The following is a 17,599-nucleotide window of genomic DNA, read 5'->3' on the forward strand; positions in this document are numbered from 1 at the left end:
AGGGAGATAATCTAATGCTCTTACAGAAAACTATAAGAAAAGCAGATTAAAATTAGTTGGTAATATTAGCAAATTCTTGTATCACTTACCACATACAAAGTTTTTATAAATATTATTTCACTTAATCTTTACTAGAACCTCATGAGCTAGATAGTATCATTAACCACTTTTTACATAGAAGGAAACCTGAGGAAGGTTAAATAACCCACCCGTTTCATGGCTAGGAGAGGTTGGAACTAAAACTTAAATCCACATTCGAATTTTAAACCCTCACGGATCCCAATGTTCCAAGAGCTCAGAAGAGGGGATCCTATGGCAGTGGGTGGGCCTGAAATGCTCCACAGATGAGAACTAGGCCTCCAGGAATGGATGAAATTTGACTAGTGCAGGAGTCAGCACACTTCTTCTCTGAAGGGTCAGTTGGTTGTTATTTTCAGCTTTGCGGCTACACAGAGCCTCCGTTGCAATCACTCAACTCAGCTACTATGGTGTGAAAGTAGCCATGGACAAAACAGAAGCGAAGGGCTTGGTTGCATTCCAGCAAAATTTTTTTTACAAAACAAGTAGCAGTTTGGATTTGGCCCAAGGGCTATTGTTCCTTGACCCCTGGAATACATGAAGGGGAGGTGGACAAGGTACAATACATAACATCATAGCTACAAAAGCCCAGAGTTTCAAATAAAGATGGCACATTCCAGGGACAAAGAGGAGGGCAGCCCAACTTGGGTGGAGAATTTCTGCAGGGAGTAACAGGAAATAAGGATGAATCAGAAGTGTCTTAGTCAGCCAGGGCTGCTTTAACAAAGCATCCCACATGGACTAGGTACCTTAAACAACAGAAAGTTATTGTCTCATAGTTTGGGAAGCCAGAAGTCCAAGAGCAAGGTGTCACCAGGCTTGGTTCCTTCTGAGAGTCATGAGGGAGGGACCAGCTCCGAGTTTCTCTCCGTGGCTTGTAGATGGTCGTCTTTTCTCTGTGTCTTCACATTGTCTTCTCTGTATGTGTGTCCGCATCTTCTTCTGATCAGCATACCAGCAAATTGCTTTAGAACCTGCCCTCATTATCTCATTTTCATTTAATTACTTCTTTAAAGACCCTTTCTCCAAATACAGCTATACTCTGAGGTACTGGGGCTAGGACTTGACATGAATTTCTGAGGGGCACTCCCAGCCATCACACATAGCATGGAGCCAGATTACAGGGAGTTTTTGAGTCCAGATTAGAGTCGGGGGCTGGGGGGAATTAGTAATCCTTTTGCATGTTAGTCATAACTCGATTAGTACTTTGAGAAAATGAATACTAATTATATAATTCATATACAAAAAAGATAATAAAATGGGCAGTTGCCAATTAAATGGCAAAATAAATTGTTCAGTTCATCCAAGAGCACGTGGAAGCCTGAACAAATGGCAGCCTGGCAATCTGCAGACCCAGGATTCGGCCCATTGGCTCCATATGGGTCTCCACAGCACTGGGGAAGTTCAGGTTGAATAAAAATTCCCCTCAGTTCCTTGGGCTTCAACATTCCCACCACACCTAGGATGTCTGGCCCTGATGTGCCAACCATCTCCCAATGAAAGGAGATAAAAGACTGACAACAGTGATGCCTGGGTGGCTCAGTTCATTAAGCAGCTGCCTTCAGCTCAGGTCATGATCCCAGCATCCTGGGATCGAGTCCCGCTGATTGGACTCCTTGCTCGGCGTGGATCCTGCTTCTTCCTCTGCCTCTGCTGCCACTTTGCCTGCCTGTGCTCGCTTGCTCTCTCTCTCTCTGGCAAAAAATAAATAAAATCTTTTTTAAAAAAAATTTTTTAATAAAATAAAATTAAAAGAAAGATTGACAACAGTTGATAACTTCTCTGACTTGGGTAACGAGGCTGACAGCTAACTTCCAGAATGACGACCAGGCATTTCTCTTAGCACATCTCAAGAGAGGCCAGCCATTCCTGCTGAGAGTCTCCACAGAATATGGCAAAGGCCCATCCGTGGGACAGTGTCAGAGCCATTTGGGTGACCAAAGATTTCAGAACTAGGTAGATTTCTCCATCTCACCCAGGTCTGTTCCTCGTTCCCTCACATGGAGTTTGCTCTAGTATCATTAGGTCATTGTGATGAATAAAAATATCTGAGACAGACAGCCTCAAGAAACAAGGCCAGATGTTTTATGTGCAGATGCTTCTCCATGCATCTTCCCCCAGCCTAGGGAGAGGAAGGAAGGAGGGGAAGGAGGGAGAAGGAAAAAGAAAGTAAAGGAAGGGATACCTGAGAAGATTTTGCTTACTGTTTCCTTTATGGATTGGTTGCTAAGTAACCTTAGTGACTCTTTATCAACACTAACATTGCTCTTACTCTCAAATCTTGGTCAGAGCCCCTTCTGAAGTCATTTTTTATGCACATGGTTGAGTATGGCCATCTTTGGGGATACATATTACATCACGATAGCTAAATGAGATCTCCTGTTTTTTTATGGCAAACGTGAGTGCTGATACACTGGGACAACCCAGAGCAGATTCACCACGTGTACAGAAGCTGTGTACGGAACTGACTGGAGACATTAGTTTTACAGAGAACTTCTCAGTTGACCACAACTTTGGAAGGGCTGGCTAGCTGATCTGTGCAGTCATGTTTTCAAAGCACTATCTGGTGTTTAATGGAGGATTCTTAAATTTTAGTAAATAAACCCTTCAGAAGGTTTGTAAACCCACATGTACCAGGCACTCCCAGTCTTCACCATGGCTTAGACCTAGTGCTCCTTCCCCAGCATGATTCGTATGATTTCCAGCCATGTAGGAAATGGCTTATTAAAATCCCCCCAGTATCCACCCAACTGTTCTCCAAGCAGGTCAGGGGAGACATTGGTTGTTGTGAAACAAGATCTGTGCATCTCCCTTGAGACGTAGAAATCATCTACCAGCCACCATTCAAGCAAGAGTTGTCACCAAGAGAAATATTCTGGGGAGAGAAGACATTAATTCAAAATACAGTCAGTTGTTGGTGAGATGGCGTCATCACAACTCATTGTAGCAGTTGTGATATGACTAAAAATGTATTTATGTTATCTACCACCTGCAACAGCAGCTGTTAATTACTCTTCCAGGAAAATCTCATTTTCTTTGGAAATCTTCTCAGCAGAAGTCAAGGAACAGGACAGCCCAGAGACCCAGATTGGATGCATAGCACCAGCCAACAATGCAGTTGGAAAACTGGCTTCCCTTCTAACATTCTTTCTCAGTAATATCCTTCCTAAATCATTCAAGAATCACACTTCAGTCCATAGAAGGCATATTGTTGTGACAGTGTCCAGATGAGCACACATCAAGTTTCACTTCATAAGCATCAAGAGGGGTACCTTTAGAGGAGAGGCCCCCATGGGCACCTGGGTTCTTTGCTCTCTTCCTGCCTTAATTTCCAGGCAGTTCATCTCTGAGTGGCCACAGGAAGAGGCAGAGTCTCCAGCTCATCCACCAAATAAGTATCCAGCATTTATAATTCTTAGTTTCCAACAGTTTGGGCACTCAGACTCCAAGAAAGAATGCAAGTCCCTAGGGCAATTGATCTCTTAAAGAATCACCTATGATCCTGCCATCTAATCCCTTAGTAAAATAGGAGCACAAAACTACATTTTCACCAATCTATATTCCCTTAGGTATTTTGGGGATAAATATCACAAATAGGCACTAATATATTAATGTACTGCTCCCTCCAGGTGAGAGATTTTCAATTCAGCAAGATACCTTCAGATATATGACTTGGCCCAAAAGAGCAGATCTAGCAAAAACAACTGCACACTCATAAGGGAGATGATTTACATGCTCTTCAAATCACTTTCCACACTGGTAGCTTCCAACTTTGCCCACATAAAAGACCAGCCCTGGTCAAATTCAGTCATACACTGACTGACCATGTTTTTTTATCAAGCTCTTTCTATTGTTTTCAAAGTTATCATGCAGTTATTTCTGAAATCAAACAGTATGGGGCAATATTGATGCCAAGGCCAGAAGCTGAATAATGGCTTCTCTATAACAGGTCATGCTGTTCTGGGCTTTCCATCACTGGCCAGTGCTCTTGTTCCCCCAGACAACAGTGAAGAGACAGAAACTTGATAACTGGTGGCCTCATGTTGACCCCTGTATACCTCCAAACAAAAGACCACTCACTATGAGATACCTACTTCAGCAATGGTTATCATTGTATGTTGAGACATATCTCAAATTGGAAGGCAAATTGGAACCAAGCCATTCATTTCAGCTCCTGACCCTCAGTGCTTTTCTCATATGGGATTTTTGAGAAGTGTCTGCTTATCCCAAGCTTTGTATTTTAAAGATGTGTGGTTGGGACATGACCCTTTACCCAGGTTAAAAATAAAACTGATCCTTTTTTTCATGAACTGGTCTTCAGAATTCTCACTAGCAAACAGCATTCAGGATGCTCACTGAAGGTGATCAGAGTTCCAAGGGAAGTGGATAAAATAAAGAAGCACTTAAAAACTTGAACTGACCTTCCTTTCATGCCCTTTCCTGGGACTGATGGGGCCACCTACCCATTCGCCACCAGGACACACGCTTGCTTTCCTGAGTGGTAGCAGATTTCCCACCTCATTAATAAGTTGTGACTAAGCCTCACTCACCATTTACCCCCAGCACCCTCCGTACAGGCCTGGCAGAGGTGAAGTTCATGCTAGTTTTGTCAAACAGAGCAGGAAAATTCTCTTTCTCTGGTATGAGTTAAAGCATTTGACGTCCAGAACTCAAAGTCTATTTGCAGAATACAGAGCTCCCCCTCTTCCATTTGTGGTAACCAGTGTCTTTACAATCTCCCTAGCACCCTCTTCTTCAACTATACCCCAGAGCCAAAAGAATCTTATAGAATTCTTCTCCTTTTTTACACCAAACTCCTCAAAAGACTACCCATAGACAAGAAACTGAGCAACTACTTTACCTATTTAAACTGATTAAAAGCAGATACATAATAGGGTTTGGATATGATGTAGACCTGAAGCCCTTGGTGGGTCATTACTGAATGGGACTGAATAGTTGAAGTGGACAAAGGGGCAAATAGATCCATGGGCTGTTTTTCATTAGCTAGTGGCACGATCAGAGTGTAAGTGCTGAGGGAGGGGTAGATCCACTACCAAAGGGGAAGAGGTCAAGTCACCTGGCCATTGGGTAGAAGTGAAGGTGTAGCACCAATGCTAGTTTGATTTTAACAGTTACCTTACTGGAGGCTGTAGGAGCCTGTAGGCAAGGATGAGTGGTGCCTCTCCCACTAACTAGATAGACCAATGTAGACTGATACTTCTGCTGGAGTAACTCCTTCTCCTCAAGGTCCATCATTTGTTTTGTGTCATTAATTCATGTGATTTGGGATTTTGGTTCCACTTTGTTATGTTTTCTTATGTGTTTTGATTTACTGCTTTTTATAATTTTCTTAGTTTATGTTCAAAGATGAAAATGGATGTTCTATGTGAAAGCTGAGTTCCTTGTTTCTTTCTTTTGCCCGTGACTGACTGCATGCTCTCTATTGATGTCTTGTTCCTGGTTCTTGACACTGACCATCTTGTCTGTGAAAGGAGGCACTCCAGCGGGCTTGCTTGATCAGAAGAAAGGGAAGTTTGCTTGGTTTAGTCACTCCACAGAAACCCATGGTAATGTTCCCCTGTGCTCTATGTGTGTAAATGTGCATTGGTACATACCAGACTAGATGGGAGGGCATTTTTCTTGATGTCTTGTGATGCAGTGTTCATGAATGTGTATTGTGTGTGTGTGTGTGTGTGTATTCAAGGGGATGGTAATTTGTCCCACTCAAAGCCAATGCCCTATCATCTCTTCATATATATATATATATATATATATATATATATATATATATATATATACAGCCAGGAGACATGACAATCAGCAGCAACTATTCCCTGATGGAACTCTTCCTTTGGTTAGTACAGCCAAGATTAAGGCCACCATAAATGCCAACTTGGTACTGGTTCAGGCAGTTCTTCGATTTAGGAGATATGGTTCCTCCTAAAGCCCAAGCCTATCCACGCCTAATTTGGTTGTATTTCTAAGCCTAGCATCACCACCATCGTACCACTCCACTAACACATAAGGAGCTCTCTGGGAGCAAAGTGTCACAAAGTCAGAGCTCCTTAACTTTATTCTTTTTTAAGATTTCATTTATTTATTTGTTTATTTGTTTACTGGGGGGTGGGGCAGAGCAGAGGTAGAGAGAGAATTCCGAACAGACTCTCTACTGAGCACAGAACCCAGTGCCGGGCTCGATCTCACAACACTGAGATCATGATCTGAGCTAAAACCAAGAGCTGGATGCTTAAATGACAGAGCCACCCAGGTACTGCCAGGGTTCTTTAAGTTTAAACAATGATGCCTGAAGAGTTAAAGGAAACTTAGGTCAAAGATGAAGAGAGATAGATGAATTGAAAGAACTGAAGGCTCTCAATTATATGACTTCTTCCTTAGTATAGTTGGAGGAAGGAACCTGGCAAGCTCTGAAGGTACTGTCTTCCTAGCTCCCAGTGCTAAAACCAGTTCCCTCAGACCTCAGGCTACAAAGGGTGTGTAAATGCTGTAAAATTCAACACCACCATTTGGTTATTTACCATGTTCTTATGATGCTTCTAGAGCCTGATTTGGCTATAAGAACATCATCTTGTCTTAAGGTATAGCATAGGGAGCTGGTCAACAGAGGGGCAATCAAGATAAGCATGACACTTGTATTCATGACCAAGTCCTATCCCAAACATGCTGTGTGAACTTGAGCATTTTTCCTTTCCTAAACCTCACTTTCCTGTCCTATAAATTGAAGGGAATAAGCTAGAGCTGGGTAATATCTAAAGGCTCATCCAGAGTCAGCCTTCTTTGAAATGGCATCTAGATTTCTTTTTACCCAACTGTATTAAAAATGAGTCCTAGGTGAGCCTGGTGGTGGGTATTAAGGAGGGCACACATTGCATGGAGCACTGGATGTGGTGCATAAATAATGAATCTTGGAACACTATAAAAATAAAATAAAAATTTTTAAAAATGAGTCCTAGGGTAGAGAGTTCTCTCATACATGACAATCAAACATATGTTAAGTCATGGGCTTTCTGTTTGTATCTTGAATGTTCCTGAAGTGAGTCTCTTCTCACCCACCCATCTTGCCTTCATCCAAAAGAAATGAACCTTGGACAATCTCCATCCAAAAATATTATCCATATAACCAGTAGAATCTTTTCCTGGGCTGTGGTGGCCCCATGGAGACTTGTACAAGGTGCCACATCACCCGATGCCACACTCTCACTAATTGCAAATTCTGTGGCTGATTCGAATTAGTGATTTTCTCCACCACATGAGGAGTTCTGTTCTGCAGGGAGAATGAAACCAGGACCAATGCTGTAACGGCCACTCTGAAGAGCAAGGGTTACCAAAAATAAAACTCATTGTTGTGTCATATTAAAAGGGTAAGAGAGGGTGAAGAGGAATAATGCTCTTGAGCGAAACTTCTATTTGAAATAAAAAATGATAAAATAATGGCTTCTCTAAGCCACCAGACTGGGTTCCAAGCTAAAAAATTCCTGCCACTCTGGAAATGCAGCCCACCGCTGCCTTGGAAAGGGAGTGGAGATTGACTGGACAGATTGACACCAGTGGAATTAGATGGTTTATATCCCAAGTCAGCCTGCTGGGGTCAGAAGGTCGGTCAGGATGGCCAGAAGGAGAAGTGACATCCCAGTCTACCTGCAATCTATCTTCAAGTCACATTTAAACTTAATTGATGGTTTCCATGGTTATGCTCCCCATTCCTGGTGTCTGTAGTGCTAGTTTGAATCTTTTTTTTTTTTTTTTTTAGATTATTTATTTATTTATTTATTTGACAGAGAGAAATCACAAGTAGATGGAGAGGAAGGCAGAGAGAGAGAGAGAGGGAAGCAGGCTCTCTGCTGAGCAGAGAGCCCGATGTGGGACTCGATCCCAGGACTCTGAGATCATGACCTGAGCCGAAGGCAGCGGCTTAACCCACTGAGCCACCCAGGCGCCCGCTAGTTTGAATCTTAATACCCGATTCTGGTAATTGCCATTTATTTCAAGCTCCCTATTTCAGGTATGGTCCTAGATGGAACCGACTCAGGACCCAGTATGCACTACAAGTAAGGGGGCACTCTTCCACACCCTTCTAGTACTTCATGAGACAACAAAAACATCCTTTCTACAAACAAGCTGAACCCTAAGTTTGGGGATGAAACCCCTTAGAATTGGGTGGGGGTAAAAGCAAAATAAAATATTTTGATGAAATCTCCTCTTTTTATGGTTAGTAGTGGATGCAAATGGAAACTCTCATGCAGTTTTTCTGATGTCACAGAGTTGAGGGCAGGAAAGGATTCAATGGTCAGTGTCTTCAGGAAGTAAGGCCAACCTAGTTAATCTCACCCTAGACAAGTTGTAGATGTGACAGTCAAGGAAACTCCCAAACTTGGCCATGGCAGTGCCAGTGCCCCAACCTGCTCACAGCAGCACCTCTACCTCCCCACTCCCCAACAACTATCAGATACTGCTCAGGCTCTCCTCTTCCCAGGTAGCCCACAATCTTGGGACTAGGTGTTTTGCAAACTAATGCTCTTCCCTCCCCTTTTCCTCCCCACCCTCAATGCCTTGTTCTGCATCCTTTTGCTTTTTGTAGTGAGCATGCCCACAAGCGAGACCGAGTCTGTCAACACTGAAAACGTGGCTGGAGGTGACATCGAGGGAGAGAACTGCGGGGCCAGGCTGGCGTGAGTAGGCACGGCGAGCCCAGACACTCGGGCTTCTCCAGGGGTGAGGGCGGGGATGCTGTGTCCTGAAGTCACAATGGGCTGGCCCTTCGTGGGTGCAGCAGAGGTCAGAGAAACAGAAAGCTCAGGCAGTGACTTCTGTGGAGAAAAGAAGGCACTGGGTTGAGTATGGCTCCTAAGCAGGCCAGGAGTCTTAACATTAAGACCAGTCTCTAATTGTGCACTCCTGGGAGAGTCTGACTCAGGATCTGGAGTCCTTGTCCATTACATCAGAGAAATATAGGACAGGGGTAGGGGGACAGTGAGGGGAGGTTGGTGGTGGCTCTGAAGTCTGTTTCTTCCCAGCCCCCTAACCCCCCATTACATGAGGCACCTAGGTGAGGGTTCCTGGGTCCTGCTAACCACCCTTTCCATTTTGGTAAATGTGACCTGGAAGAAGAGCGAACAGGTAAGAAAATACCCTGGGAGATAATCAACATGTTGGTCCTGCTCTGCAACTCTAGTTACCCACCTAGTGAAGGGAAACAGAGATGCCTGAAGTGCAAATTTGAGTTAATAAAAAATTCACCTGTGCTTAGATTGGAACATGGCCAGACACCTCCTCCAAAAGCAGATCCAGCCTAGATGCCCACAGCTTCCATTCCCTTGGGTCAGACCCCAGGCCTCAGTCTTCAGGGAACGGGCTGGCCCAGGACTGGCCTGGTGCACAGAGGGACAATTCACACATGAACTATCACTGTCTCCCATCTTTGATCTTAAAAATGGGAACCAGTAGTCCCTGGGAAATGTTCCCCCACCAAAAAAAAAAAAAAAGAGGAAAAATAATTTTACTGCTAAAAATAAGCAAACTGCTGATTCTATTACCAGCATCTCAGCAGAGTCCAAAGATTAAAGTCCTATTCTGTCAGGGATTCACATTGACCTTGGGCATGAGGCCTCCTGGAGCATTCAGGTTCTGCTCTTGAAAGTGGGCTTGATGGGGTAAGGACTTTAAGCTCATCCCACTCACTGAAATGTATGGCATAGAGGAGGCTGTGAGTAGGACCAGTCCCAAACAAAATGAGTTTCTAAATCGCTCCATCAGTGAAACAGCATCTTATTTCACCCTTCATCCCTGAAATGACTCAATAGTCCAAGCAAACCCCCATTCCTTTAAAAAGATGCTCCATAGGTGAGTCTGAACACAAGCCATGCCAGCCTTGAGCATGGTCTCCAAGAAATGAGAAGAGAAAACAAGACTTAGGAACAGACTGCCTCTTGCAACTTCTATTTCCAGGGTACACAGGGCTTTCAGCATCACTCACTCTGACAGTGGCACCAGGGAGTCTGCACTACAGATTTCTCGGCATCATTGGGAAGCAATTATTGTCAAAATGTTGTTAAAATACGGGGCTAATTACGTTTTTAAGCAGCAGTCCAAGCTTTTCCCTCTTCTCCTTTTGGAACCATACAAAGCAAGCACTCAACTTTTTGCAAATGGACCCCAGCGAACCTGTGGTCTTGAGACCATGGAAGGGTGTAGAGAAGATGGTGGAGGACCCTGCAACTCAAGATTTGGGGAATAGCCCAAGTTGCAAATCAAGAGGGACCAGGGAAGTTCCTAGCCTTAGGAAGTCACTTGAGAGTACATATCAGGAGAGCATGGAGATATGTTGGAAGGAGAACATGATTATCCTCTGGAAAGGGAAGCTGGCACCTCTAGTTTATCTGTCCTTTCCTTGAGACATATTCTGCAGGCTGAAAGAGCTCTGCAGAAATGATCCCTGTTATCCTTATGAATATCCACATTTATGCTTCTACTCTGTGCATATAAAATAGCTAGACCCAGTCCTAGGATTATAATATATACTTAATAAATTACGGTCTTTCCCTATCTCTTTAACCAGCCCCATCGCACTCCCTGCCTCAGACAACCATGGGATAAGATTGCCAACATTCCTTGTGGAAGAAACAGTATGAGAAGAGGCTGGGGGCTGAGACTGAGTGTGATGGGGAGGAGACAGTGAGGGGCTGACCTTTTTAAAGCTAAGAGGTAAAAGTCTTGTGCAGTCAGATGAGGTCAGGATGAGAATTTATATGTAGTGAGAAGGGCAGATGAAGATGATCCCTGAGGGGGTGAGGGTAGAAAGAAAGAGGAACTGAAATATGGTATTTTGTTGGGAAGAGGGAGTTGATGAAGAAGAAGGAGACATCAATGTTTGAAGACAGAAAATAGTAAGGACGCTGAAGTAAAATTTGAAGCAAGGGTCCAACTGAGGGACCTGCAGATGCCATGCAGGTAACAGGACACAGTGGTCCAAAGCTTGGCTCTGAACAAGGATAGAGCCACACCCTTGAGGTCATTAATATAAAAACTATTAATGAGGCTATAGGATGAGGGTTGGCCAAGGGCTCAATCTTGGGAGCCTGATAGAAGAATAAAAACAAGTAAGTGAAACAGATGAAGATGTGCTAAGAGAACAGATAGCAGCAATTGCAGGAAGGCCACAGGAGAAAGAGTTTCAAGAGAGAACTATCTATTTGTACCTTCATTCAACAGTGTGTGCAGCTTGGTGCAAAGTGATGGTGAGGCATAGCAGTAGAAAAATATTGATACATCTCATTGGAGTTTACAATCTGGTGTGGAAGTGGCATTAAACAAGTAAATAAGTCAAAGTATTAGGAAAGAAAAGTAGCTATAATGTAGGGTTAATAACAGGTTAGACTTGCAAGTTAGGAAACACTTTTTTGAAGAATTAAATTTAAGCTAAGAAATGAAGAGTAAACATAAGTATTGAGGTGAAGAGTAAGGAAGAGTGTTCCAATCAAAGGCAACAGTGTGTTTCAAGGCCCTTGGAGGGAAGACCAGAGAGACCAGTGTGTCCAGGACAGGACACTTGGGAGGAGAGGGAGAGAGGAGGTTAGACATGGGGTATGGCCTGGTAGGTGCCTGGTGATCTTTGTCTTTATCACAAGACTGTGAGAAGCCACAAGAACATGGAGCTGGCTAGGGAGATTGACTGGGTTACTTTTGCATTCTCGAAGGATCACTTAGATGTCAGGGAAAGCATGGGTAGAAGAAAGACCAACAAAGAACACAGTGAAACACAGTTCAGCAGCCTCGATAGTTGTTAGTGAGGTGTGAGATGATGTTGGCTCAGGCTAGAGTCACATATGGAAATCAAGAAAGTGGTCATGGGTTCTGGAGCCATACTCTCTAGGACTTATTTGCTGGAGCTGGAGACTTAGTGAAGGAGAGGAGTGAGAAGGAGCCAGCATAGGGCACTCCCTCCAGAAGTGAGGCTGTGGAAGGGTAAAGGGAAAATAAGGTCATAGAAAGGGAGTCAGCAATGGCCAAGTGAGGCTTTGTTTTTTCCTTATAGTGAACACTGGGGAAGTTTTCACAGCAAAGAAGTGACCAGTGAAAATGGAGGATCTAAAGATGCTGGGATGGAAATGAGTAATTATAGCAAGACATTGCCTAAGTAGAGGAGAATGTTGACTTCAGAGACACAGTTGGGGACACTAGATTTACAAAGGAAAAAGGCATTCCTTACCTCTGGGACTAACTGGAAGATAGACAAAGAGACCTGGCATCAGGATTCCTGGGGTCAAGTCCCAGTCAGCCACCAACTAGCCATGTGACCTCAACCAAAGCACTTCTGAGTCTTGGTCTGGCCCTCCAGGACGTGAGGGAGTTGATTTGGTTGTTGGCTCAGGACACTCCTAACGGAGGCCCAGGATTCCTGGGGGCCATTTTCAACACTTGTACATTTGGGCTTCCATGTAAGATTTCATATGAATAAAACATTCTACAACCTGATAAATTGCAAACCATAGATCCAGGTGACATCTAAAGATCCCTTCCAAGTTCTCAAACTCTATAGTTCTATAAAGAATATAGAATCAGAAATAGACTCTGATATAGAAAGTCAGTGATAGGAGACATACCAAATTATCTGTCATCTCATCATAGAAAGTGAGGGTTAGGTGTCCTGGGAACCTGATGAACAGTACAGAAGATTCAAGCTAGTGAGTCACCAAGAGGTCACTAAAAGATCGTTGAGCAGTGCTGAAGCCACAGTGGAGCCCGACATCGTAAATGTGAAGGCAACCTCTTGAAATGATTCGACAGATTTTTTTTTTTTTTTGGCAGCCTGCATAGTCCAGAAGCACTAAAAACAGAAGTGTGAACCAGAATAGCAGTGTAGCAAGGCAGACAAAGTACAAGTCCCAGGGCATGTGTTGAGGGCAACGTCGATCTGATGCTAGTACCAAGCCAGGAACTGGAAGTTAAGACTGGCATTAGCCCAGGAGCCCTGGAAGAGGGTGAATGATGGGGGAAGACCCAGTGAGGGAATAGATTGGTTCAAAGCAAGAGCAGGAGGATGAATAAAAAAGGAGAATCTGGTCAGAATGTGGAGCAACTGAGTTCGGCACCCGGTTGTTGAAGCAGTGCTCTGTGATGAAGAGGTCCATTACTCCTCTAGGAATAACAGCTGTGGATGGTGTTGAGGTTATGGCATCAAGGAGGTTGAGTCAGATGTGTGTCAGCCTGGGGCCATCTGACTTACATTAAAGGCAAATTGGAACAGTTCAGGGAGATACTATTTTATACCACAGGTAGTAAACATATGGTGCTCATTACTCTAAGAAGGGGAGAAAGGCTGAAATATAAATAGGCCTTCAAGAAGTAAGTAGTTAAGCAAAAGGAAAGGGGTTTGGAGCTTGTCTCTAATTTTGAACCTTAGTATCAACAAAGAAAATCATGGTTCCCTGGAAGGTTTGTCTTAGAGGCTTGGGCAGAAAAAGTATCTTGGGTTGAAGCAATTTCATGTCCAACCTAGTGGAATTGTTCTGATGGTTTTGAGTGTGAGTTACTGTCCACCTCATAGCTCTTCTTTGAGAAGCCATTTAAAAACACAAGGTAGGAATTGTACCTCACTAGGACAATAATGATAGAAAAAGCCGAGAAGACTTCTGAGCAAGTTGTGCATCCTCCATTGGGATTTGGAAAAGCTAGAGCCTCTTTTTGCTGAGGAATCTGAAATGGTTTAAAAACCAGTAGGAGGAAGCATTTGCCACACACCAGCCAACCCAGGGTGTGGTGTGGGGGCCATAACACCAGGCTGCCATAGATTCCCCAGCTTCCTTACACAGTGAGACGGACCAGCTTTCCAAACCTTGAGCCAATGGTAACTCCCCAAGAGGTGAGGCTGCTGAGCAATGGGGTCCTTCTGTATTCATGAAGTGGGATCCTACTGTTGACTCCCACCTATGTAAGGAAATATGGAGGAATCAAGACACGTGGGCTTTACAGAGTTCTAACCTCAACTCTCCAAGAGTTGGGATTTTCCTTTGTCTCTAGACACCTGCCACTGGAACAATACCCTCCTCTTTCTTAAGAGGGGTGTTTAAGCAATGTGGTATTTGAAAGGGGATGAAAGTTTCTGACCCAGTGAGCCTAAAATTATGCTCCAATCCCCTGAGATTAGCAACAACAATAAAAAATCAGTCTTCAAGCATGGTGTCAAGGGTTATACATCAGAGCTTGTAACTAAGTGGGAAAGAAAGTTCTGCTCCATTTCCTCCTCTTCAAAATGTGCCAGAATGCCAAGGAAGGGCCCATAGCTCATGAACATGCTGGAACTAGGACTAGGATGTCATTTCAAAAAGTCACCTCAGCTCTGATCCCCCTCTGTGCTCATGTCCTAGAGTCATTTTCCTGGGAGATATGATTTTGGGTTTTAAGAACCCACTTTTACTTATGACTCCCTTGGACTGAGAGAGCCTTAAAGGAAAGAGCACATGGTCTGCACTGAAGGACACCCCCCAGAGGATCATTGAGACATTTCTGAGACGGGTTAGTCCGGACTCTGTAGACAGAGTCATGAGACTAAAGGCCACAGTCATACACTTTGGCTTGTGCCTAATAGCAAAGAGATCAACTGCCCAAAATAAGTCTAGTAAAGACCCTGAAGGTCCCCAAACTCAGCCTGGGCCTGCTGGGGGAGAGAGGACCCCGATTCTCCATCACCCAATTAGCAGCTGGAAAACATTTGTTTCCCCCATTAAACTCTGGCTCTAAATAAAAATGCTGCCCTTGGCTCCTGGTTCCCCTCCCACACGCTTTGTTAACATGTGATTAAATACTCCAGCCCTAGCAGGCAGTCTTGGGGGTGGGAAAAGGTTATTAGCTAACGGTTCAGAGCAGTAAAGGCACTTGGCTAGGATTCTCAGTGCCCCGGAGATATAATTATCTCATGCACGATGGCTTTGCCACCTGTCACATCTTCTGGTTTAATTTTTTTTTTAATAAAAAATAACGAGAGGGGTTGTTTTCTTGCGATGTGACAGAGCTTGCTTTGTGCTGAGCTGGGACAACACAGGTTTGCAGTGGCCGCCTCCCAAACTCCCTGATCCTGTTTTCTGTCTGCATCTGTCTTCATCTTGCTACCACCTTCTTCTGCAGCCATCCGTTTGCATGTCCATCTGAGCATGGCTGCTCCACCTGCAGTCCCCCTGGATCGCTCCCTGAACACCAAAGCCTTTTCTGACACATTGCCTTCAATTGCTTTGTTTCAAGGGCTTTTGTTGCCCCACCTCCTTCCTTCCTCCCTCCCTCTCTCTCTCCCTTTCTCTCACTTCCTCCTCCTTCCCTCTCCTCTCTTTCTCTCCCCCTCCCTTCCTTCTCCCATCCTTCCTTCTCCTAGTCTCCCCTGGACTCTCCAACATGAACTCAGTACCCTCAGGGCCTCCCTGCAGGGTCCACCTTTCAGGGGGCCTCCCTCACCGTGACCCCTTGAGTCACACCTGTCCTGTGCTTTTGCCTGAAAGTCCCCCACATCTGCAAGGCTGCACATGACTGTCAGTATCCTGGGTTTCTGTTCCTTTAGGCCCAGTTGCAGCCCTTGGGCCAAGACTGGGGGCCTCTCAGTTCCTGGCAGGCTTCTTTTGCTTATCTTCCCCTCCTACCCCAGCATTGGCTGGACTCCTGCTGGGACAGCAGTGGGGTCTGATGGCATATTCCTGCCTGTGGCTTCCGGCTGGTGAGACCTTCACATATGCAGAGCTCTCTCTCTCCTGCATGGCTCATTCCCAACACACAGTCTAACCTGACTTCACAGGACCTGCTGGGCAGATGCTATGTGCCATGTGGTGTCCACCCTCTCCAGGGACCATTGGTTCTGCTTAGAAAATACTAGATCTGTAGACACATCAGCTGGGCCAGCCCTCAGTATCCACGTTCATACACATAAACATGCCAAGAGATACTGACAAGTAGGGTTCTCTCTCTCCAAAGTCATTCCACGTCACTCCACACATCCATCCGGCACCCTTTCTAGTCACCCAGGGCCATCAAACTTCTCTGGAACTGCTGAACATCTTTTAAGTGGAAGAATATAAATGTATGTCCCTTGGTAACATCTCCTTTTTCTCTTTCAGCCACCGGATTTCCAAATCAAAGTTCAGGTGAGTGAAATGCGTGCTCTTCTTTCCCACCACACACCAGCTCTGTCCTTGACTACACTTTTGGGTAGCCCAAGGTAACAGCAAGGGGGGAGGTGGTTACAGTGAGGGTGTTATTCTAAGGAGTAAACGGCTGTCTTTTGGACGGCTACCAAGAAAAGACTTAGTCTTATAAATCAGATTCCACATATAATTCAGGGGTTGATATTTGTTGAATTTTCTTGGCCAGTCTTTTTGGCAAGGACCATCCCTAGGAGGTTGTAAGACCTAATGTGTCTCCATTCCTTATAAGATGAAGTCCAGTTAAAATAAATATAATGTGGACACTTGCTACTATTCTTGCCTACTTCATGTTTATGGAATACAGTAAGAAATCAATGTTAAGGATTACGGAAAGAATAGGATCACATTGCTGTTTCAGAACCTTTCACAGGACCCATCTTCAGCCCTGTGTCTACCTTTCCAGCCTTTCCTCTTGCACTCCTCTGCCTGCACTCCTTGTTCCAACCACATGGAACTTCTTGCAGCCCCCAGAATGTTCCTTGTCCTCTCAGACATCAAGGCCTTTCCGTATACCCTTTCTTCACCCTGAAGACATCGTGTCCACATGTCTTCATCTGGGGAATCCAGGTTTTTGTTACGAACCTCAGATGTTACTGCATCTACATCTTATGCAAACCCTTCCAGGGAAGTTATTCAACTTCCTCCACTCCCATAGTGCTTTGCTCATACCTCTGTCACAGCACTTAGCATACAACACTACAATTATTGGCTCACAGGCCTTCAGTAGGCTCTGCATGCCTCAGACATATTCTTTCTAGAAAGCCTAGCTAACTGCCTGCCCAGGAGTAGGCTGTCCATACATATATGTTGAATGGATGAATGAATGGATTTGTGGAGTGGAGATGTGAATTTTCCTCCACAAAGCTTGTACATGCCAAAAATATTGGTGTTTATGTTTTGTAATTGATCTAATCTTGCTTCCCCAGCCTCACCCACTGTGTAGCAGGAGCATAAATAACACTAAATTTTAGTCCAGCTGGGTAAATGGAACCCAGTGCTATGCTTTAAATAGTCCCTGAAGGTAAAATGTTCAGTCTCTCATATTTCTACTTCCCCAGCTTTTCTTCAGAATGGAGTCTGGATGCATGAGGGCAGGGAACTTTAAGATCCTGGGAAGTAAACGGGGCTTGTTAAGGGCTGCTTCTGGAATCCTTCTGAGTCCTTTGCCTATCTATACTGTTTGATGGCTAGCCTGGGCTTCTCTCTGAAATTTCAGATACTTAACGGGATGCAGCAGCCCACCTACTTTGGAAATCCACTGCTGGAGTCCATGCCCCCATATTTACATATGATCTTGAAATCTCGACCTCTGCTGTCTGACC

At 44.5% G+C, this 17,599-nt stretch overlaps 1 protein-coding gene across 32 annotated transcripts in view; it reads left to right on the forward strand.

Moving 5' to 3' along the window:
* The window catches only part of CACNA1C (calcium voltage-gated channel subunit alpha1 C), a 737,989-nt gene that overhangs the window by 577,236 nt on the left and 143,154 nt on the right, over positions 1–17,599 (forward strand). For 16 of the 32 annotated variants that reach the window (XM_082741042.1, XM_082741039.1, XM_082741047.1 and 13 more), the window contains exons 10-12: positions 5,571–5,645; positions 8,675–8,765; positions 16,191–16,217. In XM_082741042.1, the coding sequence (XP_082597168.1) occupies positions 5,571–5,645; positions 8,675–8,765; positions 16,191–16,217 (193 nt within the window). The remainder of the gene's footprint in view (positions 1–5,570; positions 5,646–8,674; positions 8,766–16,190; positions 16,218–17,599) is intronic. The other 16 variants (XM_082741019.1, XM_082741018.1, XM_082741021.1 and 13 more) reach the window with 1 other exon arrangement.

Source organism: Mustela nivalis (genome assembly GCF_964662115.1).
Source record: "Mustela nivalis genome assembly, chromosome: 7".
Lineage (NCBI taxonomy): Eukaryota > Metazoa > Chordata > Mammalia > Carnivora > Mustelidae > Mustela > Mustela nivalis.